Source organism: Alexandromys fortis, unplaced genomic scaffold (genome assembly GCF_014885135.2).
Source record: "Alexandromys fortis isolate MF-2015 unplaced genomic scaffold, M_Fortis_MF-2015_v1.1 scaffold_211, whole genome shotgun sequence".
In the NCBI taxonomy this organism is placed as follows: Eukaryota; Metazoa; Chordata; class Mammalia; order Rodentia; family Cricetidae; genus Alexandromys; species Alexandromys fortis.
Genome location: NW_026068103.1, coordinates 1,096,203 through 1,122,744, shown reverse-complemented (window position 1 = coordinate 1,122,744; position 26,542 = coordinate 1,096,203). Strand labels below are relative to the sequence as shown.

The following is a 26,542-nucleotide window of genomic DNA, read 5'->3' as shown; positions in this document are numbered from 1 at the left end:
GGCTGCAACCCTTTAATACAGTTTCTCAGGCTGTGCTGACCCCCAGCCATGATAACTTCATTGCTACTTTGTAACTGCAACTTTGCTACTGTTAGGGATCATAATGTAAATATCTGATATGCAGGATATCTGCTATGCAACCCCAAAGGTGTCGAGACCCACAGGTTGGGAACTGCTGACTTATGGTGAAAGTTGTTACTCATTGTGCAAATGTATCAAAGCATCACACTGCCCTTGAACATGTCAATTAAAAATAAATCTTAGCACTCGGGAGGCAGAGGCAGGCGGATCTCTGTGAGTTTGAGGCCAGCCTGGTCTACAAGAGCTAGTTCCAGGACAGGCTCCAAAACCACAGAGAAACCCTGTCTCAAAAAACAAAAACAAAAACAAAACAAAACAAAAAAACAAAAACAAAAAAAAAACAAAAAGCTACAGAGAAACCCTGTCTCGAAAAATCCAAAATAACTAACTAACTAACTAAATAAATAAATAATCTGAGATAACACATACCTGTATTACCAGCACTTGAGAGGCAGAGGTAGTAGATCAAGAGGTCAACTCCATCTACATAGAGGATCTAAGGCCAGGGTGGGCAATGTGAGACCCTGCCTCAAAACAAACAACCTTCCATACACACAAGTCGTAGCCAACTTAAACAACTATCCAGATGTTTTCAAGCTTATAGAATAACTTTTATGTTATGTACAAAAGGAAAATAATACATTTGTACTTAATATTAGGAACAGTGTCCTTCAACATTCATGACCCAAACTGCAGATAAATGGAGGAAGAACCTACTGCCTGGTTCTGCATCAACCACAGTGCCAGTGTTCCAAAGCGGGGAGATGTAGTTGTAAAAGAGAATATGCCATGACCATGACAGCTTCAGAATAAAATGAGAATCACAACATTCCAAAGGGTGGCTGTGTCAGAAATACATGACAAAAGCAAACGAAGGAGAAAAGTGATGTATGATAAATAAAAACTCAGAGAGAAACTGGAGTTCAACCTGAGGATCTGAAAAGCAAAGCTGACAGCCACTGGCTCTTACCTCGACCTCAGCCCAAAAATGACGATCCTGTCTCTAGTGTTGACTGAGTTTTCTGTCCTGCCAGGTTCCCACAGTCGTTAAGTCTCAAAGAAATCACACAGAGGTCTATATTAGCTATAAACTGATTGGCCCATTATCTTAGGCTTATTAATTCTTATAACTTATATTAATCCATTATCCATTATTCTTATCTGTGTTAGCCACGTGGCTCGGTACCTTTTTCAGCGAAGCAGTCACATCTTGCTTCTTCTGTGACTGGGACAGGACTGCAGACCAAGCTTTCTCCTTCCCAGAATTCTCCTGTTCTCATTGCCCCGCCTCTACTTCCTGTCTGGTTATCCCCACCTATACTTCCTGCCTGGCTACTGGCCAATCAGTATTTCTTTAAAATATAATTGACAGAATACAGACCATTGTCCCACACCACTCCAGGAATCTCAGAATGAGACTGTGTCTGAAAGCTGTCTCCTCCTGTTTTATAATCCTCTCTAGGGTTGGGATTATGGGATTAAAGGCATGCACTGCCTGGTTTCTGTGGCAACTAGTGTGGCTACTGGGATTAAAGGTGTACATTACCACTGCCTGTTCTGTAAGGCTGAACAGTGGGGCTGCTTTACTCTCTGATCTTCAGGCGAACTTTATTTGTTAAAATACAGATGAAATGCCACTACAGAGAAGGGCTTACTTTAGCTCCTGGTTAGGAAGGGACACAATCCACTGTGGTGCAGATAGCACAGTGGCAGGAGCATGAGGCTGCTGGTCACACTGTGTCCCAAGTCAGGAAGCAGAGAGAAGACAGGAAATGGGACTGAACTAGAGTCTCAAGGCCTATCTCCACCGACACACCTCCTCCAGAGAGGCCCCAGCTCTTACAGGTTCTACAACCTTCCATACCTGAGCACCTGCTAAGGACTACATGTTCAGACACCCAAATCTCTGGGAGACATTTCATATTCAAACCATAAAAAGTAGGGATGCCAATGTTTGCATGTTTTTAAACATGAAGAGAGAAAAGGAAGGAAAGTTTGAACGAATATGAAGTGATGTTCTAAAGGTGAACACCAAATAATGGAAACTAGTGACAAGACCAAGCTGAGCAGAAAGAGGAAGGGGAGTTAGCAGAGAGCCAAACTAGGTAAGAAGAGGGTTTAGATGAATAGGCCAATAAGTAACCGCACATTACTGAGCACTCTGAACATTTGGTAGGAGAGCTAAAATAAAAGTGGATGAGATCAACTTTTTATCCTAGATTTTCTCTCCAGGGTGACGAATGCATGCTGCCAATGCAGGTTTTATTTTTTTTAATTTTTTAAATGAGTTTTATTTATTATGTATACAGTGTTCTGTCTGCATGTATGTCTACTCACCAGAAGAGGGCACCAGATCTCATTACAGATGGCCGTGAGCCACCATGTGGTTGCTGGGAATTGAACTCAGGACCTCAGGAAGAGCAGTCAGTGCTCTTAACCTCTGAGCCATCTCTCCAGCTCCAATGCAGGTTTTTTATGTGGATGATGAGGACCAATCTCAGGACCTCATGCCTGAACATAGGCACGTCACCAACTGAAACATCTCTCCATCACTCTTTTAAACACTTCCATTAAAAAGATTAAATGTGTCTAGCTATATGAAATCCTATCACTGGCATCCTACAAGTTGAGAAGATGCTCTGTGGGACAGTGTCTTTCTTGACACTGGGGAGGACAGGGTCCTTGGGGCCACACCACAGCCCCTGCTGGCTGAGAACCAGGCAGAAGAGGTACGTATCACGCATCTCCATCCTAAAGTGACAACGGACACTTTCTCAGAGCGTGTGAGGATTAAACAGCATAAATAATGTTCACAATACGTCATCTGACAGAGCAGGTAGGGGCTCCCCCGGAGGTGGAGGTTTATGCTCAGGCTGATCAGGTGACCGTGGGAAGTGAAGCAGCGCAAGACCATGGCGAGGTGACTTACCCTCCTGAGCTGCACCTTCCTGTCTACGAAACGGGGCACTGCTCCTCCAACCCATCCAGTGACTGCCCATCAGCTCTTCTTCCAGGCCCCCTGACTGGTTGCATCTGCTCTGTCTCTGTGATTCACGAAGCCCCTGCTTATAGGTCTGCTCTTGTTCTTAGCGGGCATGGATACAAATTGAGTTGGACAGATTATTTCATGAAGCCAGCCTTGAAACTAAGAATGCCGCACTGGCTTTTGTACCTCTCCAGGTAATAAATTCACAAGCTACCTAAGAGAAGCCTGTAGTGACAGGCCTGTGGCGAGTCTCCGCAGATGAGAATACTAACGAATGGGAGCCACGCATGTCTGCACAACTCGCTCATGGGTTACCTTGCCTATGGCAACACCCTGACACAAAACAAAGCCTTTTCCTCGGTAAGAAATCTCTTACTTCAAAATACCTTTAATATCATCATAAATATTAATTCTATCTCAGGAAAAATGTAACAAACTCATTCAAAGATGAGCCCCAAATGATGCTATCCAAATTATCTCATGGTTTGAGAATCAGAGAAACAAAGCAACTGTTAGTTAATTCCAATTAAATTAAAACAAAATTCTTCCACATTCAGAGAAATGAAACAGGCTCTCTTGTCGCCATGACAACGTCTATGCTTGGCCACACTCACCAGTGACAGAAGTACCAGATACAATCAATCTGTGTGAGAGACAAGAGGAAGACGGAGCACTCGGACCTGACTGTAGGGAGCTGAAGTCAGAAGACATCACGGCAAGTTTCCCTTACGATGAAGCAACACTAACCAGGCAGCAAAGAGAAGCCAGTTCATACAGATGTGGCTATGTCCACTTACTGTGGCTAACTTGACCCCCTCTTCTGTCTCACAGTTACGCATGAAAACTTGGAACATGGCAAACGACGCGACGGGAGAGTCAAAACAGTTAAGGGGATTACGAGCTACTGAATAACAACAGGGCTGTGCCTTTTCCTCTTTGAGTGACAGTTTGAAGCAGGACATGGATGGAGTCTTTGTGGCAGAGAGTACAGATCTTGCTGTGACCCTGGCACTGAGGCACATACAAAGAGAGCACAGTATAAGAAGGGAGCGTGGCAGTAATTTCATTGAAACTGTTCATTTCTCTTCACCTCTTTGTGAACTGCGTTTGTGTCTAACTGCGTATCTGCTGTGTAACACAGATGCTGCAATGCTTGTGGTGTTATACAGCATCCCGGCCAACGTCTTTAGAAATAATATGCCTGCAGTGTTCCATGCAAGTCCAAAGCATGAGATACTGTTAGACAAGACCGACGAGACCACTGCAACCACTCCCTCACGACACTGATAGCAGAGTTCCAGAATCCAGGGGTTCTACAGCCTCCCTTTCAAACTATCAGGTGGGAATGTGTTCAGATGTGAACTCCCAAGCCAACAGTGCTCTATCAGGAGCTGTCACGCAATTCCAAGTGATCCACAGGAATGCTTAAGAGCCAATGTCCTAAGGTTGGGAAAGAGTTGGTACAGGGTTCGCCTGAGTTTATCCCTGGCAGTGTAAAACCATCAGGTAGGATGGCACTCATCTATAACCTCAGAACTTGGGCGGTATGGAAGATAGAGGCAGGAAGAAGAGGTTCAAGGCCAGCCTGTGATACCTGGGACCCTGTTCAAAAAAATGTAAAAGAGGAGTCAATATTCTGTAAGTAAAAAAATGTTTAAGGAGAAGGAGCAGGGAGCCTATAAACTAAGAGACTGCACTGTGGAGGCCCAAAAATATGGGCCCATTTCCACCTTGTCATCCATCAGAGTTGGAGGTTGCTCAAATGATAGACATGTGTAGTTGCATGTCCCAATTCAGGATGTGATTGCTTGGTTCTTTTAACATTAAAATAGCTCATTCAAGTAGGTCCATGCCATCCTGACAGGTGGTCAGGATATGCAAATGTACTTCTGCTCCTTTTTTTTTTTTTTTTTGGTTTTCAAGACAGGGTTTCTCTGTAGCTTTGGAGCCTGTCCTGGAACTAGCTCTTGTAGAACAGGCTGGTCTCGAACTCACAAAGATCTGCCTGCCTCTGCCTTCAGGATATGTGATCTAGAGCAGCTTCACTACCTAGACAACAGAATGTTAATAATTTGATGTCTCAGAGTGATAAAGCAATTGACTGTGTGAGCTGCCCTAACTATCATGTTAATAAGGTCTTTCTTTACCTTCTCTCCCTACCCTGGCTCACTCCCCTCCAGTTTACATTGCTTATAAAAGCTATGAAAAAATAAATGCAGGCGATTTCTGTAATCATTGGAATGCCCTCCTGGTATTATTTTATGGTTTCTGTTCTGTTATTTTTCACTCGTCTCTGCATTCTTTACTTATATTTCTAAATTCCCACACCCCACCTTAGTAAGAGGTATTTTTGTTGAGGCTGGTTCTCAACATTGCACATACGTGCGCTCTCACGTGAGCATGCGCGCACACACACACACACACACACACACACACACACACCCCTGTTGGTTGACATAGTAACTGCTCTGGCTGACTTAGACCTAGCAATCACAAAGCACAAGAAGTAAGTCTGAAACTGAGCCTGTTTGAAAACAGCAACTTTCCTGTATCTGAAAGCTATTCAAACTATTGATCAGGACCTTGGGACAGACCTAAATGACAATAACAGCCTCACAGAACCAAGTTTTGAGAAGCAGAGAGGAAGGAGAATGGTTTCGCAGATGATGCTTAGACTCAAGGACTGGCCGACTGCTCTGACTCATCTATAGATTTACCTGGACCAGCTTCCAGTGGCCAACCACCCCATCAAGACTCACAGTGACAATCATGAGCTCCCCATCTTGTCTTAGCCTAGTTGCTTAAATTCCTTTGCCAGGTAGCTAGCTGGTCAGGGGACAGCTGAGATTGTGTCCTGTCTCCTTGGAAGTTGGCCTTCAACAAATCCCATGCCCCTTTTCTTTTCCCAAAGGGCAGTAGTCTTTGCTGAGGATCAATTTGATCTTACAAAGTCTGAGTTTATAGTTTGTCAGGAGCCATTCAGGCTTCTCCTTTCTCACATCTCACAGGGCATTGAAGTGAAAATCTTGAGACAGAAAACTTAAAGTTAGCCAAAACATTACGTGCTGACCCCACGTGGAGACTCAAGCTCTGGAAAGCACCACAGAGTGTCTTCATTGCTTGCTGCTTATCACTAATACCAGGTGATTCTAGCCACTGACCTTGCAACTGCCTTGCTTAGCTGCCAAACTGCCCCGCTTAGTTGCCTAGCTACCTAGCCCCTCCTTCCCTTCCCCCTTCCCCCTTCCCCTTTTCCTCAGTTCTCCCTGCCCGAGCTCCTTGCTGAGGAGTATTTAAGACATGAAACTTGCTTCAATAAATGGGATGCCTTGACAAAATACTGCTTGGCGTCCGTTTCTCTTTCCTCCCATGTCTTTCAGATAGTGCCTCTTCAAGACCCTGGAGTAACTTAGGACCTGCTGGGCGGGTTGATAGTTGGAGTGGAGCCCTAAATCTGTATCCCAGCATGCACTGCTATGGAATAAGCAAAGCATTGAATATCGTCAACTCCCTCATCTGTACCGTTAACTGTCATTGACTAGATCAGGTCACTGGTCTAGGCTCTGGCCTCCCACTCTCAGCAGCCCTTCTGCATGGCAGGATTCGATGACCTGCCCACAGGGGCGGTGCTGGCTGAATGGTATCCGCTGTCAAGGGAACATGCACCTGCCACTCTGGGGTGGAGCTTTATGACTCACGGAGTGCCTGTGGTGCTGATGTTCTCCCCCTGGCCAGCTCCTGGACTAGGGAGGGCCTGGCACAAGCAACACCCAGCCTCTCACAAGCTTCATTTGCCACTAAACTAAGCTGCACTGGAATAAAACACAGCCATCTTTAATTTCTCATGTGTGTTGCCCTTGAAGTCCCCTTTAGGTCTGTGGCATATTTCTATCTAGACTTCGGCTTAGAAGCTTCTAGCTAAAGGAGTCAAGGCTGTCTGTGCATGGTATATTGACTGTGTGAGGTTTAAAAAACACCCTAAACAGCTCACTCTGTTGATGGAGGAAGGACATTGGTTAATTATAATAAAGAAACTGCCTTGGCCCATTTTATTGGTTAGAACATAAGTGGGTGGAATAAACAGAAGAGAATGCTGGGAGAAAGAAGCTTAGTCGAGGAAGTCGCCATGGTTCTCCCTCTCCAGACAGACGCAGGTTAAGATCCTCCCTGGTAAGCCAGCTCGTGGTGCTACACATAATATTAGAAATGGGTTAGAACAATATGTAAGAGCTAGCCAATAAGAGGCTGGAACCAGCCGGGCCAGGCAGTGTTTAAAAGAATACAGTTTCCGTGTAATTATTTCGGGACATAACCTAGCCATGCGGGCGGCCAGGTGCCGGGGACGCAGCCCCACCGCTCCTAAATCAACACTCTGTCCTTTTTCGTTTCTGACAAGCAGACAAGTTCTTAGGGAAAAGGGGCCGTTCCTATGCTAGAAAAAAAGCAGTATTCCTAATCAAAGACATGACGCTGGGCCAGGATTCTGTGCAAGCCTCATATAAATAACTACTATGTCTAACTTTTCCCCTAACTCAGTTGCTTCACCACTTGACTATATTTCTTCCAATTGGCACATACAAGCATCTGACCCTACCTGTTTCTTTGGGTCTTCCCATGCCACCTAAAATTTCTATGATTAATGTGCATGGCTTTTTTTCTTGTTAATCTATCTGCCTTGGGTCAGTTTAATCCTCAGGTCAACCCAAAAAGAAAACCCTAGAAGGAAGATGCAAAGTTCTGCCTCTCCCAAATGCCAATTATATGACTTGTAAATTCCAACCTCTTCTCGTGGTGAGATACTTAGAATGATAACCCAGTTCATGTAAGCAGGCAAAGTCACATGATCACTTACACAGACAGTGGTGCACGAGCGTCTGAATTCCGACGTCTTTGCTTAGAAGCATGGACGGACAGCTGAATAGTTTTCAGTTACGCAATGGAAGAATTCACCTGCTTCTATGCAGTTTTATATCAATTGATCCAAAGCTCTCCTACTTTCAAACTAATTCTTAAATTTCAAGCAATGAATTCTTAAAATAATTTAGTTCCTCTCATTTTAGTAATTTTGACCATCTGTGTGACCTGTGTCATCTATACGGGTATAACGCATGTAGGAGAGTCTTGGGAACCTACTTTGTGAGTGATGTATGGATGTAGCTCACATACGTGTAGAGTGGTCATCCTCAAGAACACCCTGAGGCCTGCTCACTTTCTAAGTCTCAGGTACACGCTGGGATGAGCAGCCAGCAGCTAGCTGCTCATAAACTCACACACTGCCATGTCTGTCTTTCACCAGAGCTACAGCCATGAGAACCACAATGCCAAGCAGCCACCCAACCACATGGACGCTTGTACACCTTGTCATTGGGCCAAAATGTAAGCCAAACATGGCAAAAGAAGGGAACTGTTTCAGAAGCAGAAACAAGGGCTCTAAAGCTGGACTTTGGACTATATCAAACACAGGGCAGTAACTCCTCGAGGCACGATGTGTGTGTCGAGGTGACGTCCACCAGAGCGGCAGAGAGCCAGGGTTGAGGGGACTCACGGAGAGAGGATGTGCTGGAGGAGCTCCGCAGGAAGTGGTGGAGGCCTTCCTCGCCGTCACTGGAGCTAGCTATGCTGTTCCTCATCTCCAGCATGGAGATCTGTGTGCACAGGCTCATCTGGGGCTCCAATTTCTTAACTTTCTACAAAGCAAAGTTACCACACGGCCTGAGGTTTACAGCCGTTGACTCATGCATTCCCTGTAAGGGGCAGGTACTCTCCCTTGATATAAGTTAGTGCTAAAACAAAAAAAGTGGTAAGTGTTCCATAAATGTCTGCTGTGGTTACTAGCTGTAACTTTAAATACGTTATTCTAAAACTTATAAATACGAATAATCTTCTTAGCAATCTATAAGAGTAAGCACAACGTTTTCTTTTTGGTGGTGCTAGGGATCAAAACCAAGGCCTCACACATAATAGGAAGCACCCCCCCCCATACTGCTGTGCCTCAGCCCCGCCCTAACTTACAGTGAGAAGCACCTGGACATGGTGGCCTAAGAGGAGCAGCAAATTCAGTGTTCCCGGTAGGCAATGTGTGCCACAGGAAGAATGTTGGCAAAGGCCTCATCTGTAAGTGTTTCAATTCCCTTCTATACTGCCTAAAGCTCTAAAGATCCATTTTCTCTGGTCTCTGGATCCGGGGGAGACGAAGAGGACACCAAGGTTAAATGCCCACTGCTAGTCTTCTTGTAGCTCTGCCTTTCCACACCTCCAAGCCCACTCCCTCCCATCCTCCTTAGTCTGCTTAGAACATTTCTGGGAAGGACAGTTCTCCATCCCATCAATGTGGTCCTTAACAGGCCAAGCTACGGTAATGGTAATAATCACAAAATATTTCCTTGCCTTAAAAAAAAAAAAACTTGCTAAAGAGTCTCTCCATTACAACTATCCCCTCTGAAGTTTATGAATATTTAATGAGAATTCCGGAAAGCACACATGTTTATTTGACCAAAGGAATCAGAAAAGCACTTACTTTATCATTTAAGGTAGGATCTTTCAGCGAGTAGAGCTTGTTTGTTATGTCTTTTCCTATAAGATACCTGAAGATCTCATACAGGAAAGGCTCGGACTCCAGAAAGTAAGTCAGTCGTTCTCTCGACCAGCATAAGAACCTGCAGTTATCATCTGCAACAATGGTGACCTGTCGAGAAAACCAACACACTAGCAAAAAGCACATCTACATATATGAACTATGAACTTATTAAATTGACAGAACACCAGCAGACACTACCATTGATACCTTTATCAAATTAGTTATAACCTAGCACACTACATAGAAATATGTTTAAGGATACTCAATCAGTAGACTACATCCAGGCAACTTCTCTGAGTTTTTATTTATTTATTTATTTATTTATTTATTTATTTATTTTTTTATTTTATTTTGGTTTGTGCCGTCTCACAACACAAGAATGGCCATCATGTCAATTCTGCTGTGGATGTTGCAATGGGATATATTATTTATGGTAAAATATCTCTTTGCCTGCTGTGGCTTACGAAGAAGTTTAAAGATAGATGTTCATACAAATGAACTCAGGAGAAAGACAATGTGTGTGTGTGTGTGTGTGTGTGTGTGTGTGTGTGTGTGTGTGTGTATGTGTGTGCGTGCGCGCATGCATGCATACATCTACATCTCACTCTGGGACTCAAACCCATAAATATTCTACCACTGAGCTAGCAGCCTGCCACTGAGCTACAGTGTTCCACCACGGAGCTACAATGTTCCACCACGGAGCTACAATGTTCCACCACTGAGCTACAATGTTCTACCACTGAGCTACAATGTTCCACCACTGAACTAGTTGCCTACCATTGATCTACATCACCAGCACTTGAGATTAGCTCTGTAAAGATATGAAAAACTCTTCTCCCAAATGACTTATAAACATACTCTGAGGACGATTCAAAGGTTCAGGTAAGCTACTGAGGAGAACAAGCGGTGAGCGACCTTCTGCTACGGGTTTCAAGGCTAGCTCCAAGGCAGCCTATTGAACTAGGTTCTCAAACGAGCCCAGAGCTGAGAAACCATACCCTCTCATGTAAGTAGTGAAATATGGGAAGCAGGGGTGGACACTATCGTCATACTAGAGAGCTCAAGCAATTCTTTTATCCCCTTCTCCATGTTCTCTGGGCTCAGGAGCTAGAAGCCCCTCCTACCTACCATGCAAATACTCAGTCTGCTTTCTCTTCCTTCATGATGACACTCATATCCTAGAGGTCAAGCTCATCCGCTGACATATATGTGTGGTCTCCTCATCACACTGGTGATGGGGGCTGTGTGTACTGAGGTTTGAATGCTTGGCTTCATCACAGAGTGGGGGCCACACTCACAGAAAGGAGTTGACACAAGCAGACACTGGACACTAAAGTCCATTTTACATCCCAGCACCAGATCAGCCTGGCCCAGCTGGAGATTAGAATAAGCTAATTAAATTGACAAGAAGTCTTATCTGGGCCTCAGAACAAATATTTTCGAAAGAGTTTTCATTTCAGATGTCAAAGGAGGATTCAGGTCTACCGAGAGAGAAAAAAGAGAAATCTCCCAGCTTCGCGGGACCCTTATACCAAGAGGCTGAAGTTGGAGCTTTGGAAAATCAGAATAATTAGTTTCTTCCAAAAGTGGGCCACTGGTCCCAGAAAAATAAAGTTTGCATTCATTACATCATAAGAGGCCTCAGGAAAACCAAAAACATCTGGATTTAAGAAATGCAGCTTAAGACTCCACAAAATGCCAAGGGACACCCTTTATCAGTGGACACCATGACAAAGACACTTCCTGCCAAATACCATCAAGTTACAGTGGTGAAAAAGAAAGACAAGATCCAGGGCTGAAGAGACTCCTTAGTGCTTAAGAAAGGACCTGAGTTCAGTTTCCACGACCCACACCTGTGACTTCAGTTCTGGGGTGGTTGATACCCTCCTCTCTCATGAGCACCCACATATGAATGTGAACACAGATATAGACATACAAGCATTAAAAACTTTTAAAAAGACAAGATTTGGGGGGGTGGGGGGGACAGGCACGGTATCCTATGCCTGGAATCCTAACACTCAAGAGGCTAAAGCAGGATAATACATTTGGAGCCAGCCTGGGCTACACAGTGAGTGCTGGGTCAGACTGAGCTCCACTGTAAGATGCTGTCTAACACACACAGATGGGGAAGTGAAGACATGCTCAGTGGTAAGAGTGCTTACCAATTAGGCATAAAAACAGAGTTCAAATCCCAGTGTCTACATAAAAAGCTGGGTGTGGCCCCAGATGCTGGTAACCCTAGCACTATGGAGGGCAGAAACAGGAGGATCACTGGGCTTGCTGGGAGATCCTGTCTTACAGGGACAAGGCAGAGTGACAGGGAAGAGCACAGTGGAGCCTCTGTGCGTACACAGAAGGATGCACAGCTGCACACATACCACACACATACACACAATAAATTGATATTAATGTGTTTTTTTCAAAAGACAAGATCCTTGTTTGAAGAACACAGCTGTTTTGCCTGTCTTGTATGTCCTGTGCGCCACTGTGCCTGGTGCCATGGGAGCCAGAGGAGGGCATCAGATCTCTGGAACTTTAATCACAGATCACCCTGAGCTTCCATGTGGGTACGAGGAGTTGAACCTAGTCCTCTGGAAGAGCAGCCAGTGCTTTTAACCTCAGCGCCACCTCTCCGGCATGAACGTACTATTTTCTTTAGTTACCATTTAAAATTTAACGTTCATTTATTTCACAAGAGCACGGACATGTGTTCCTAAGACCTCTCCCTCAAACTGACTTTCAGGTTTACAGCATCATGGCTTGTGACTGATCACAAGAGAGCAGCAGCCTGGGATGGAATCAAAAGAAAAGCGTTTATCAGAAACGCTCACACAATAAAAAGAAATCCAAACACAAAACACTACTTCTACTATTGTAATAATGATACTGAAGACCCTGTCAAGAGCTTTAAGCAACAGCCTGATCCCACAACAGCATGCACTAAAGACAGTGAGCTTTGGGTCCATTCTGTTACCGTGAGTCTGCCTGTAGCATTGGAATTCTTACTGCATTTACCAAGTGCCGATCTATGGTGTCCTGCAGTTCTTTTCTCTTTTCCCCTATTGTAAGGCCCATCAGCATCCTGACCACGGGATGAATTTAAAGAAGTAACAGCCTAGAGTGCTGATACATGACTAGAATACCAGCACTCGGAACGCTGAGGCAAGAGGACTATCATTAGTTTGAGGCCAATCTGGACTACAAAGTGAGCTCAAGGCCAGCTTGGGCTGCATTAATAAGACCCTGTGTCCAAACCAATGAACAAAAATAGAGGGCTGAGAGTGTAGCTCAGTGGTAAAGGACGGGCCTAACATACAAGAAGCCCTGGGTTTGGTTTAACACCCAACATAATCCCAACACCCAAGAGGTAGAGACAGGAAGATCCAAAGTCCTTGGAGATCCTTGGCTACACAGAGTTCAAGGCCAGTCTGAGACACGGGAATCCCTGACTCAGACAAACAAAGTAATCCAAGGAACAGAAGACCCCAGCAGAATTCCCTCGGGGAAGGGCGGGAATGTGCTCCAGTACGAGGCCACAGGCACAGCACTCCAGTGTGCAGCTACGAGAACATACTTAAACCACTACTGTGAACACTGCACTCTTGAGCATCCACCAACAGAAACCTTTATAAACAGTCAAAGAGCACTCTCCCTGGGTGTATTCTGATGAAGTTGGCTCTGTGACAGGCACAGACTGGATGGCAGTGTAGTTTTTGGCTACTGGCAATTGCAAACTGCCACAAACTCACAAAATACAAAACCCTGTGCCAAAGAGAGCTGGCTGGAATTACCAGGGATGAATCCATGTCCTTCATCCAGCTACGGTGCTGCAGTTTCCATCACGTTCTGAAATCTTCACGTCAGTTAAGAACAATTCTCAGCTACTGAGACTCCGTCTCCAGTAAGGAAAATGCTTGTTAGTGCTAGTAACTTTTTCATTAGCTTAATTACAAATATAACTTGGAGCCCAGTTGAAGGGAAGCACATATTTGGAGACCTGGTTCCTTGGGGATCACTAGCATCTGCAACAAAGGTTTAGTTTCCACCCTAAACTGAATCCTCTCTTCAGGATAATAAGAGACTGAGTTATTCTTACATAAAACCGCCTGCTCACACAGATGAAAGTGTAACAAAGGGGGGAAGAAGCAGCTTTAAGGTCAGAGGAAAGAGAAGTGGCCCTGTTCTGGCTCATGGGTGGTAGTAGGTAAACACATTGCTCAAATAGAAGCAGACCCCCTGGGACATTGATGACGTCTTACAGGACCAAGGATACAGAGCATCTGGACACAGCACCAGCCTTCTCTTCATCTATGTCAAGCATGACCAGTGTAGGAACAGAACTGCATCAAGAGTGTCTTAGTCGGTGCTCTATGGTTATGCCCACGGCAACTCTTACACTGGAAAGCATCTAATTGGGCGCTTGTTTATAGTTCCGAAGGCTTAGTCCTGTATCGTCACAGTAGGGGGCAACAGGCCATTGGACTGGAGCAGTAGCTGAGAGCTTTACACTCTGATCCACAAGCAGCGGGCAGAGAGAGAATCTGGGCCTGGCCTGGGCTTTTGAAACCTCACAGCCCACTCCTAGTGACACAACTCCTCCAGCAAGGCCACACCTCCTAATCCTTCCCAAACAGATTCACTAACAGGGGCCATTCTCATTGAAACTCCCACAGCCAGTAAGCCTAAACTAGTACTTCTAGCTAATGTGCCCAACTTTAACAAATTCCACAATTACCCAGGTCTTTTATGCAAGCAGAGAGGTAGCAGGGCACAGCTGAAACACTAATGAAATAAAGGAAACTGCACTTTCCCTTTATCTCCAGCCTATGGCACCCCGAAGGGCATCCCAAACTGAGCCGGTAAGATTCCTCAGCAAGGGATGCTGGCAGGTCCTCTTTCTTCTGTGATGGCGTTCTCTTAGACTCTATCTCCCACGAAATACGCACTGTCAAAGCAGCCCTGTGCCCAGAATATTTCCTCAGCACTATTTACCCAGGGACTTATGTTCTTGGCTATGTTCCTAAGGATAGCAAATCCAATAGGAGGCCTGGGGACTTAGAAACAGCCAGAACCAGCTGCAATAGAATAGAGCAATTTTTTAAAAAATAAGAAAGAATTAAACTGAACAGTCAGCATTCAAACTGCTGATTCTATGAGGAATTTCCTCTTTGCCTTTTAACATGGTTACTAACCATAAAAGAATGAACTGATTAGAGAGGTTTTTTTTTTTTTAAAGTATCTTCTCTGAAGTAAAGCGAGCCTTTTGTTTTCCTAATAAAAGTAATCAATGATGTGTTAAGGAACATGAATTATCTTCAAGTGATAGAATTTTTCTCATAATAAAATCGAATTTTTAAAAAGATTGCATTTATTGCTATTTTATGTGAACTCACGAATGCCGGAAGTGGGCATCCGATCCTCAGGGACTGGAGTACAGAGCCTTGTGAGCTGCCATGTGGGTGCTGGGAAACGAACCCAGGCCCTCTCGAAGAACAGCCAGTGCTCTCACCCAGACCCCCAAACAATGAATTTTCTTAATGAAAATATTAAGAAATTTAAATGACCAAAAATCTGGAAAATGAAACAGTAAGCAAACAAACGCACACCCCAGAAATAACAGCGTCAGTGCCGCGTCTAGATTAGAGCATGGCTTTCCAGGCCGCCACCTCCAGTTGTGCACTGCGTAAGCACTGATAAAGATGGGTTTGTTGTCGTTCTGCCTTATGCCATTACACCGTGTCTACCAATGTGGCTACCTCCCTTTTAAAAGAAACCATGGCACGTTCCCATTTTACTTGATTTGAAAGACAGACAAATAGTTCTAATCTTCCTCAAAGCCAAATCATACCTGGAATTTCTCCCCTTTGTGCATCTGGGTTGATCTGAATTCTGGGGAATCTATGAAGGCACAGGGGTAAATGTTATGCAGGAAATGTCCACGATAGGAGACCTTCATTCTGGCAAGACAAGTCAAAATGTTTCACAAAACATTTCACAAAAACAAGGTAATTCTTTTTAATCTTTGAAACATTATAGTAACGTATTTGCACTAGTTTTAAAGATTCTACAAGTATTGGGCTTACAGCACTTCCAGAAGCACAAATATTTTTTTTAAAAGACAAGAAAAAAAAAATCAGCATCCATTATTTTTTGCCTCTTTTTTATTTATTTATTTTTTTTAATTTATTAAAGATTTCTGTCTCTTCCCCACCGCCGCCTCCCCTTTCCCTCCCCCTCCCCCAATTAAGTCCCCCTCCCTCGTCAGCCCAAAGAGCAATCAGGGTTCCCTGCCCTGTGGGAAGTCCAAGGACCACTCTCCTCCATCCAGGTCTAGTAAGGTGAGCATCCAAACTGCCTAGGCTCCCACAAAGCCAATACGATCAGCATCCATTATTAATGCAGATCACGGTTACCATTACTGTCACTCTTACATCTGGAGTGAATATATGATTTGTACACTGCAAACTTCTGAAAGGAAAGGGATGCTGTTGATAACCATGTTTCAAGGCAGACACAGTGACACACATCCATTGATCCAGTTAGCCAGAGTCACATGAGCCCAGGAGCCTGCGACCTCAACTAAAACCACCACCAAAGGAACAGAAAAGATTATACCCATGCAACATCCGTGACTCTCCACTCAGATCGTCCATATGTACTGTGATGTTCAAAAAGCTTTGCCACGTGAGAAGCTTCTTGAATTCAATTTAAACCTACTTCGACTCTGACTCATTAACTTCAAGCAAAAAGTAAACATGGTTAAAAATATATTCACTGTAGAAAATGTTGGGCTCAGGCGGATTCTGGACCATGGTGTCTACCTAGCTTTGGCACACTGCTCCACCGCAGCCCAAACTTCAACTGCAAAATGACATTGCACACAGACATTGCTTCCTCCATTAGCTGGTAACATCTTGTATGTATTCCTTCCTAGAGGCTATAAAAGGTGGAAAGCAACCTGGGGATTCCGATTTCCATTAACACTCACCTCCCCTTTAGAAGAATACTAAGACGATCATCAACTGAAGTTTTATCCTCTGTGGCGTAAGTCTGGCCCTTTTTCAAGGTCTGGATCATACAAAACTGTCCAGTTAACCTTTTAAACAAATCAGGAGGGACACGGAGTGGTTCAAACAATCGGTGATAGATGCCGCCCAGCTCCTTTTCAATCTTGACCTGAAAGACAGCAATGCCAAGGTCCTGCAGTCCCCAAACACTGACTCTCAAAGGTGAGACATAGATTTAAGAATAAACAAGTCTATGACACACACGAGTGGCTTGCTGGACACGATCAGTGGGGGTCTTAGAGAATTAGTAGTGGTGGAATTCATTCTCTACCAGGGAAGGCTGAGATGACTCTAATGCTCACACCTCTCTACTCAACATGAGGCAACCGCTGAGTTTTTGGATTTTGTCAAAACATGCAACTTCCTAACCTTAGCAGCAGTACGTAACACAATGTTTCAAAAGAAGACTTTACCTTAACTTTCAATTATGCTAGTGAGAAATTAAGAATTAATGGAGAAACAAACTTACAAATATGCATTAAGCATTTTATCTCCATGTAATTATTCAATGCACCAAGGCGGGAAGTCAACACTCAAGGCTGCAATCACTGCCTCGCATGTACATACTCAAAAGCAAAGGAAGAGAAGGGTAGGGAGCTCTGGCATGGTGGCCTCACCCCGGCCTAAGCTATGCAGCCCTGAGATCCTTCTAACAAGTAAGGCTGGCTACCGACAGCAGTGCAGCGACTGTCCTAATCACCCTTCAGTCGCTCAGACCCAGCATGCAATGTCTGGCAGCCAGGATAATTGGGCGCATGGAAGACTGTACTGCACTGTGAATGAACTCTGTCCCGGTGAAAGCTCAGACGAGACCTGAAGCTACAGAGCTGCAGTTCAAAAGCTGCTCCTACCTGATGTCACTCTAGTCTGTCCCCGTTTCCTTTTTATGAAGAATCATCTTTATTTATTTAAATGATAGTCAGAGAGAAAAATAAAACAAGAGCCCAGATGCTAGACGCTCTTTCTGGTGCTTTAATCACATCGGTAACTCAGGGACTGTGGATTTGGGTTTCCAGAAAAGGTTCTGTTATTAAGGACTGTCATCTTCATTATCAAAGCTTCTACCTTCTCTACTCCACAGCTTGAGCAAGTCTGTCCAACTTCCAGCCCACACAGTATCTACCACGGCACAATGATGAACAAAGGACTTGTTACAATCCAGTAAAACCTGTCCATGCCCTGGCCTCCCTTTCCACCTCAGCTGAAGATGCGGTTTCTTCGTGACATTGTCTGAATTCTCTTCTTTGGAAGCATCTGTTCATCAAGTTTCGCTGAGCATATTCACTGTGCATAGGGCTACAACAGTTAGTGGGCTGGACTATATACTATTGTTCCCGACTGTCTGCTGTCCCAAAAGAGAATGACTCTGCCCTACCTCCAACATTAGCAAGCTTGGCCATGCAGCGGCTTTGACCAATGAAATAATGAGCAGAAATGACACAGATTTTTTTTTAAAGAAACTTTTTTTTTTACTTGTTTGCTTTTTAGTTTTAAATTTTGGGTGTGGGTATTTGGTCTGCAGTATGTGTGATTGGTGCCCACGGAGACCAGAAGAGGGCATTAAGTCCCCTGGAGTGGGAGTTACAGATGGCCGTGAGCCACTATGTGGCTGAGGAACTAAGCTCTGCAAGAGCAGCCAGAGCTCTTAGCCACCACACCACCTTCCAGCCCCTTGAGCAGACTGACATTTCTCTAACTTCTGCACGGTCCCCCTCTGCCATGAGAATGCAGTCCAATGAGAGCCTGCCGCTTTAGCAGAGACCCTGAAACGTAAGCTAGATTCAGTGCTGCCAGTCAACAGGTAAGGTGGGCGAGAAGAAAGGCATCGCTGAGGTCTCATTCGTCACGCAGCCTAGTGTAGGAAAACACCTGACCAATACAGAAGAGCAGCCCAAACTGAGGGGCTGTGTGTGGGGAGGGGATGGAGGAGCGGAGTGCCCACAATGTATACCGTCTGTGTTTTTGTGTGAAATGCGCTATTTCCTAACGGTTTTCTATGTTAAATACAGAGCTAAGATGAGCATTTATAGCCTTGGGTGACTGAATGCTTGCACTTAGGACTGTCTGTGACCACGTATGGAATGATTTCTATGAACCCTGCTGGTTTCTACTTTGGTTTTTTTTTTATATTCTTGGAGGGTATGTCTTGTTTTGCTTGCTTGTTTTCCTTCCTTCAGGACCTCATTCACAGCTCCAAGCTGACTTCAGACTCACTCTTGGACCAGGCTGGCCTTGAATTGTCACTCCACCTGCTCCTAAGTGCTGGGATCACTGGCCTGTGTCACTTCTCTCAAGCTTGCTCTATTTCTGCCTTGGTCTTATTAAGACGACACAGTAAGTGAAATAGAGTTGATAATAAAAAAGTATGAATATTCTGGCAAATATCTACCAAAAGTGCTGATTTCATTACATGAATATTTTAGACCCAAGAAAGATAACAGCCATTATACTAAGAAAATGGAATGAACTATCTTCAAATCATTAGTATGAAATGAAAGTTGCTTATCAGTAGTTTTATAATTAAGCAAGATCTTCCCAAATGATGACTGAGTACCAGCAGGCCAGGAAATAATCACATAATATACACCTAAAAAAAGACAGTATTAGTCATGTGTTCATGCTCTAGCGAGTCGAAGTTTGGAAAATTCATTTGTTAAACAAATTTCACAGATTTCAAACGCTTTCCTCTCAAGCATTTACACAGAAAGCTCAATATTCTTAATATGCAAGAGGGAGTAAGGCTGTCAGCTGCTCACTTGCAAGTCTGAATGAAGCACTTTTTAAAAGCTTTCATATTTAAAGTCACGCTCTAATTAAAAAAATTTAGTAATTACCGGTCTTTTCTTGTACAAAAGATATGAAAGATGCAAAATATTGATACCCAAGAACACTGAGTTCCAGATCATTATATCCAAGGCACATCGGTAGAGAGTGGCCCAGACTACATAAAGGGTACATCCTGTTGAATAACAGAGGCGGCATGTTAGACACTCAGAACAGATTCACAAACAGCTTAGTACAATCCTCTGCCTAGAACCAAACAGATTTAGAAGTACTTACACTGAACACTATTTTCATCCTAACTATTACTGAAAAAAAGATTCCCACGCTCCCACCACCCCCAACACAAACACCACACTAACACACCATCACACCCTCCACATCTTAGGTGCTCATTCTCGTTTCACTATATTCCATTCTGCAGAGTACCACCTGAAGTGTGGAAGTGAGGACGGTACTCTCACCAACTGCGTACATCCCTAGCTCTAGATCTTACATTTTCTGAGACAGTGTCTCCCTTTGTAGCCCAGGCTATCCTTAACTCCACATCTTTCTACCTCCCTATTACAGCTGCCCACCACCACACCCACTTGAGGATACAGTTTTTGGTAAGTAACAAAGACAACCTAATATAGGAAAGAATTCTCCACTTAGGACGGTTAACTTACGCTGGAGCTAAAGGTGAAGCAAAAGAACGAATGCCACAGCTTCAGAGAACACGAAGAAATGTTTTCTACAAACTTGCAAGCCCTACTTGTTAGAAACGACAGTACTGTGCTGTCAATGTTCTAAAGTCTGGAATCCGTCTCTGGGCGCAGGGGCCCACACCTTTAATCCTAGAACTTGGGAGGCAGAGGCAGGCAGATCTCTTTGTGACTTTATGGCCAACCTGGTCTATAGAGTGAGATCCTATACCTACCCCCCCCCACCCCCCGCCACACACACACTATTTTTAAACCTCATATTCTGGTAAGGAATTGCATACTGCCTTTTATTTTGCAATCGTGATTAGGGGTGAACTCAAATATTTTATTTACTGTGGGGTTTTGAGACAAGATTTCATGTAGCTCAGGCTAGTTTTGAACTCTCAGTGTGGCTGAGGATGTCGCTGATTTTCTGATCCTACCTCCTGAGTGCCGGAGCTCTACTATGCCTAGTTGACAGGGCACTGGGGACCTCACCCAGGGCTTCCTGCAATCGGGGTAAGTCCTGTACCAAATGAGTGAGATTCCCCAGGCAAGAGCAAATATTTTACTGAAATGTTTTACTGACCTGAATTTTCCCTTAGTGATTATCCACTTATCAAATGGCCTCTTCCTGTATGTTTCTTATCAATTCTCTTGCCTTATATAAAATATCCTTATTTTGTAATTTTATAAGGAAAAGCAAGTATATAACATAGTTTTAGCTGAAATGGTCACTTTGATATGAATTTATAGATTCACGTGCACATGAAAGCTAATTTTTCACATTAAAAGTCAGACATGTGCAAATGCTGGACTTCATCACAGAGGAAGATCTAAATAAATCTCATCCCTTTACTTTCTGGGCCTCAGTTTCCTTTCTATAGACAAAAGTGCCGGGCTAAAAGATGCATTCGGGTATGTTTTACGTCCAGAACTCTTGTCTTAGTATTTGTAACCTGGAATATGTGTTCCCTCCATCGAACAACCTGCCTCTGCAATCCCTACCTTAGTAAACATCACACGGCCCCCAAAATCCCAGCAGCTGGCTCCTAGCTATCCTCTCTGTTTTGGCTTGTCATCTTTTGAATATCCCGACACAGAAAGATAGTCTCCCTTTGTGCTATGCTGTGACTTCTTCTCTTCTGGGCTCTTCACCAGGTTACTACATGCTCACACCGAAGAGAAACATGGTCATTTTCCCAAAGCCAGCTGCACTGTCATATGATACCCTGCCTTGCGTGACCGCTGGGCCTGCCACCTCTGTCTGCCTGGAGCACTGGGTATAAACTTGCAGTGTTCATCTGACCCCACATTGTGACTGCCCGTCTGTTTTCACAATGGTGGATACTGCCTTCCTTAATCTTTGTCTGATGCATTACAAGTGTCAGAAATGCACCTAAATATGTGGAGAATCAAGGGGAGAAATCATATAAAGAAGTTGTCAATAATCACTAGATAAAATAGTAACTTTATTCTTTCGATATTTTGATGTGAATAAACTTAATCAGTTAATAGGGTCACAAATATTCGTATTTTATACACGCTATATAAATGCTATCCTTGAATTACTGCATGTGGGAATTGATTTTGTTCTCAATATCATTTCCCTGGGTATAGCAAGTATCTTTTCAGATCATACTGGTAGAGATAACACTTCTCCTCCGTGCCAGGCACTATCCTATCAGGCATTTACTTAATCCTCACAGTAATCCTACAAGGTAGTTTTATTTTTATCTTTCTTTGGTACAGGGGGAAACTGGAGTGACAGAAAAGTAAAATCATTTTCTCAAGCTACACAGTTAGCAAGCAGAGGAATTAGGACCGGAGCCATACGCTGTGACATCCACATCCTTGCACATGAATGGATTTTCTGACATGCAGCACCTGCACGGTATAGAAAAGCACACACCGCTTCCAGTTAAGAAAGGGAGATGATGGCTGTGCGGAGACCCCTGTTCTAACCTGGTGGGCAGACTTCTGAGCGGGTTCAAAGCTGGTGGACAGACCGCTGAGCAGATAACACACTTATGTTCTTCTATGCTATATACCCAGCCAGAAAGGACTCCCTAAGCTCCCAATACAAAATCCACCTGGAGGCAGCTGCGCAGTTCTCCAAAGCCCAGGGTGTCTCACCTATAGACAACATCCCTCTAAGCAGTATCATGTGGAGGTGAAGAGTGGTTGGAATCACCAGACCAATGGCTAAACAAATGTTTGCGACATGAAACACCAGATGATGGACCTCTCTCCAGTTCTCACAAGTGGTCCCATTGGAAGGCACAGGTGTGACGCTTCCCATGGCCAAGGCAGAACCTGCCAATGGGCTGGACTCCGTGTAATTCATGGTGAAAGGTCCTATAAAGAGAAATAAACAATCAGTCGTAAACAGAAACTTCATTTTATCATGCCTATGACAGGCAATATGACAAAATTATTTTTACAAATTACATGCTGAGCCGGGCGGTGGTGGCGCACGCCTTTAATCCCAGCACTCAGGAGGCAGAGGCAGGCGGATCTCTGTGAGTTCGAGGCCAGCCTGGTCTACAAGAGCTAGTTCCAGGACAGGCTCCAAAGCTACAGAGAAACCCTGTCTCGAAAAACCAAAACAAACAAACAAACAAACAAACAAACAAAAAAACAAATTACATGCTGGCTGACAGAGTCTTCCAATACATATCAAGTACATAGGCTCAAACTCCAGTCCTGTCACAAGTAAGAATGTCCTTTTCTTTATCTGTCATAATGATCCTCCCTTTGCCTTATGTTGACAGGAAACATCTCAGAGAGTGCACAACTATCCCAACATATGCTCGCACGTGCCCACACGCGTGTGTTTAGACAGGAATACACAACATACTGAAGAGGGTGAGAATCAGCATGTGTACAGGACTAACTCCCACATCCACGGGTCACAGCGTTTACAATGGCTTAACAGTCTTCAAACCATTCACACTGGATGCTGAAGCCAGGCACAGGAAAAAACAGAAAAAACAAACAAATAAAAAACTGGTTTTCTGAACCTTTAAAAAGTGAACACCCTCATATTTATTCCTTAGAAGCTTAAAATATGTAGAGGGCTCTATTTTGGGCCATTGTTAAATTACTGCCACATACCTATCACAGTATAATAATAAAATAATCATATACCTTACTAATATATACACATATACTGAATTTAAATAGCATTTAAAGCTCCGTTTATTCTCCAACTTAAGTCTCTATTTTTATTCCTCAAATAATTCTAGTTGGTAACATCTCACAAATTAGAAAGTGGTAAATGTACAACATATATTTCGGAAGGTTCATGAATATACAGAAGGATATTTGATATTAAGCACCATAGTAAATACATTTCATTTTAAATATACATTTTACATGCATTTATATAAAGCAACACAAACACTCTGTCCTGTATATATATACAGGTCCCTGATCCACATGCACAAAAAACCCTTCATTATGAATTACACAAATTTGTCCTTGACAAAAACTGTGTAAGTTTACAGAAGACATGAGTGAATATATTTCATTTTTTAAAGTCAAATGAAGACCCAAAATATCTTTAACTTTAACTGAGTAATATATACATCTTTCGAAATAAAGAAATTCATATTTTTAAGATAGTGAAGACTTTAAGTGGTATGTGTGGACAAATAAAAGATGTTAGACAAGGAAGTATATGTGGATAAATTTTATACATCTTAAGATTAGAAACAAATTTATAAATATGAACGAAGTGAGTGAACGTTTACTTTTGTGACATTTGTTTTGTGGTGTTGAGCATCAAACACGGGGTTTTAAAGATGCTGACAAGGGAGTGTCTACCACTACACATCCACCCCAAACAGTTCACAAATAGTAAGTGAACTTAATTACTGATTTTCTGCAAAAAAAAAAAAAAAGAAAAGAAAAAGAATGGGAATTTGACTACTTTCCAAAAGTCTTTTAAAAAATAAGTTTATTATGATGGGGAACTCATAATAACCAGGGCTGGTTCCAAGACCTGAAGTATGAGTGCCATTCCTGCCTCTTGCTTGCTATAGCTACCCAACGCCTGTGGGAGGCAGGGATGGTACAGAAGGACCTATACCTTCCAACGCCTCTATCCGTGCTGTCACTGAGGACTAGCCCGATGGGATGAGACAGAAAAACCATTTCGCTCACACTTTCCTGAGGCTGAGTCGGAGTCAGTGTCCATCCCACAAGCCACCAGGGAGCCACCTAAGTCAGGGAAGGCTGCTTCCCTCCTCGGTCTGTTTTCCCTTAGACCAGAGACAGCCAGACTACATGGCCTTAAAACCTCCTTCGAGTTTTGATGTTCTACAACAGATTTATGTTCTAAATTAATCTACACAAACTTCTTCTCAGACATCACCTGTGTTGCCTCCTAATCCACTTGGTTCACTTTCAGGTCCTTGGGGGGTTCTAAACGTAGGATTAAGAGCTTAAACTTCTGTAGAAAGGAAATTGACGAGGAATCTATAATCTGCCTCTAAACAAGAAAAATATTAATAACCATTAAAATGTATTACGTGTATTTATTCATTTCCGAGGGGTGGGTGGGTGGGTGCACAAGTCAGGGGGTGGATTGCTGGAGAATCTCCCCTTCCACCACGTGGGTGCTGGGTATATGCCTCATGTTTCCGGCTTGCCTGCTAGTGCCTTTACTGGCTGGGCTCTCTCACCAGCCCTAAGAACCAGTTTTAAACGTAGGATTGCTGTAAAACATAGGTTGATGTGTTACACTTGATTAAAGATATACACATTATAGACGCAGCTGCAGGTATACAAAAATACACATTATAGTGTGTTATTGTGAAATACACCCATGAAAGTGTTTACTGACTTTCAAAATCAGTTATTCTTTATATTCAATGATGAATCTAACGGGTTTGGGCTTAATCACTACTTATCGGGTTTAAATGGCCAACAGTGATATACCTTATATGGAGAATGAATGCTGTGTCTAATGAAGACGGCTAGATTGGTGAGTGAATTTGTATACTGTCGGATTAATTTTGACTAAATCAAAACAGTATCTTTCTCATCAGATCCCTAAAGTCTAATTCCTTACTTACTGTAGGAAAATCGGGCCCATCAAATAGGCGTTTGCAGTTCTAAAATGCTGAATGAGGAAGCTAACATTAAACCTTGACCAAATTACAGGGGGGAAAAAAAAAGTGAAGATGAACAGCAAGAAGTAAAAAAAGCCTGGCGAGTAGACGTAATTCACCGTGCGCCCCTCGGGCGGCCAGCGGCATATCGTGGCTATGTTTTCCCTCTGGAGCCTCCCGTTTAGGGGATCAGTCCGGCAACCTCCCGTTTCTCTAAGGAGGGCGCGCGCCGGGGGCGAGGCCCCGTGGCTCCCGGCCATCTGCACGCCACCCGGGGGGCTCGCTCACCTCTCTCGGGGAACGGTGTCAGCGCCCGCAGCTTGGCGACCCTGCTCTGTCCGGCGGCCGAGGGCCCCGGGGCGCGGGCGAGCGAAGGGCGGCTGCAAGGACGGCGCGGAGTGGGCGCGCGCGGCAACTTGCTCGGTCGCTCGGGGCCCAACTTTCCCGCGTGAGCCGGCGCTCGGGTCCCTTACCTGGGGCGTCCCGGTGGCGGGCGCGGGCGGCGCGCGCCAAGTTTGCGACGGCGGCGGCGGCAGCGGGGAGCGGCGGCTCGACGGGCTCGCGGAGGGTCCCCAGGCGGCGCGGCCCGGGCCAGCTCCCCGCTCGCGGCCGCTTTGACTAAAATAGGCATCGCGGCGGCCGGCTGGGGCGCACGGCGCACGCGCCGCCGGAGGTTGCCCCGCGGGCGGAGCCCCGCGCCCCGCAGACCCGCCGCCCCGGCCCGCCGCGTACGCGCGCCCGCGCGCCCGCCTCCCGCGCTTCCTTGTTTGGACATGAGTGGGGAGGCGCGCACATGCATCGCCCCCCCGCAGGAGAGGGCAGGGGACCTGGACAGACCCTCATTCCCGCCCGCGAAGAGCTGCCCAAGGCTCGGGGAGCTGTTGCGCGGCGACACCTGGCAGCCTAAGGGGATTCGGGGTCCCTAGGGACCTCACCTCCAGCCACTGGGCTGGATTTCAAAGAAGTGCGCTTAAGTGCTTATCCGAAATTCCCACGCCCGAGGTGATGCGGGGCCTCTCCCGTGAGCCGAGCTCTACTTGATTTTGCCACTTAGATTTCGGACCAGAAATTTAAAATAAATAAATAGGTTATGGACGTATGCTCCAATCGGTATTTATACTGGTCAATGGTTCTTGGTAAGACATGCAGAAAGATTACAGTCATGAAAAGTCCGTGGGGTGGGGGTATAAGATGAATAGGGAAGTTGAATGGGCATGGGTTTCCCACCATGACTCCTCTATGTGACAGAA

At 44.5% G+C, this 26,542-nt stretch overlaps 1 protein-coding gene across 2 annotated transcripts in view; it reads right to left on the bottom strand.

The window, feature by feature from the left end:
- The window catches only part of Bves (blood vessel epicardial substance), a 34,858-nt gene extending 8,892 nt beyond the window's left edge, over positions 1-25,966 (bottom strand). Inside the window, exons 1-8 of one of the 2 annotated variants that reach the window (XM_050123957.1) lie at positions 25,766-25,966; positions 23,036-23,137; positions 22,312-22,533; positions 19,546-19,670; positions 16,633-16,820; positions 15,493-15,601; positions 9,585-9,752; positions 8,613-8,754 (exon numbers count right to left, since the gene is read on the bottom strand). In XM_050123957.1, the coding sequence (XP_049979914.1) occupies positions 8,613-8,754; positions 9,585-9,752; positions 15,493-15,601; positions 16,633-16,820; positions 19,546-19,670; positions 22,312-22,533; positions 23,036-23,057 (976 nt within the window). In that variant the 5' untranslated portion in view covers positions 23,058-23,137; positions 25,766-25,966. The remainder of the gene's footprint in view (positions 1-8,612; positions 8,755-9,584; positions 9,753-15,492; positions 15,602-16,632; positions 16,821-19,545; positions 19,671-22,311; positions 22,534-23,035; positions 23,138-25,765) is intronic. The other variant, XM_050123959.1, reaches the window with a different exon arrangement.
- Positions 25,967-26,542: the final 576 nt, after the last annotated feature.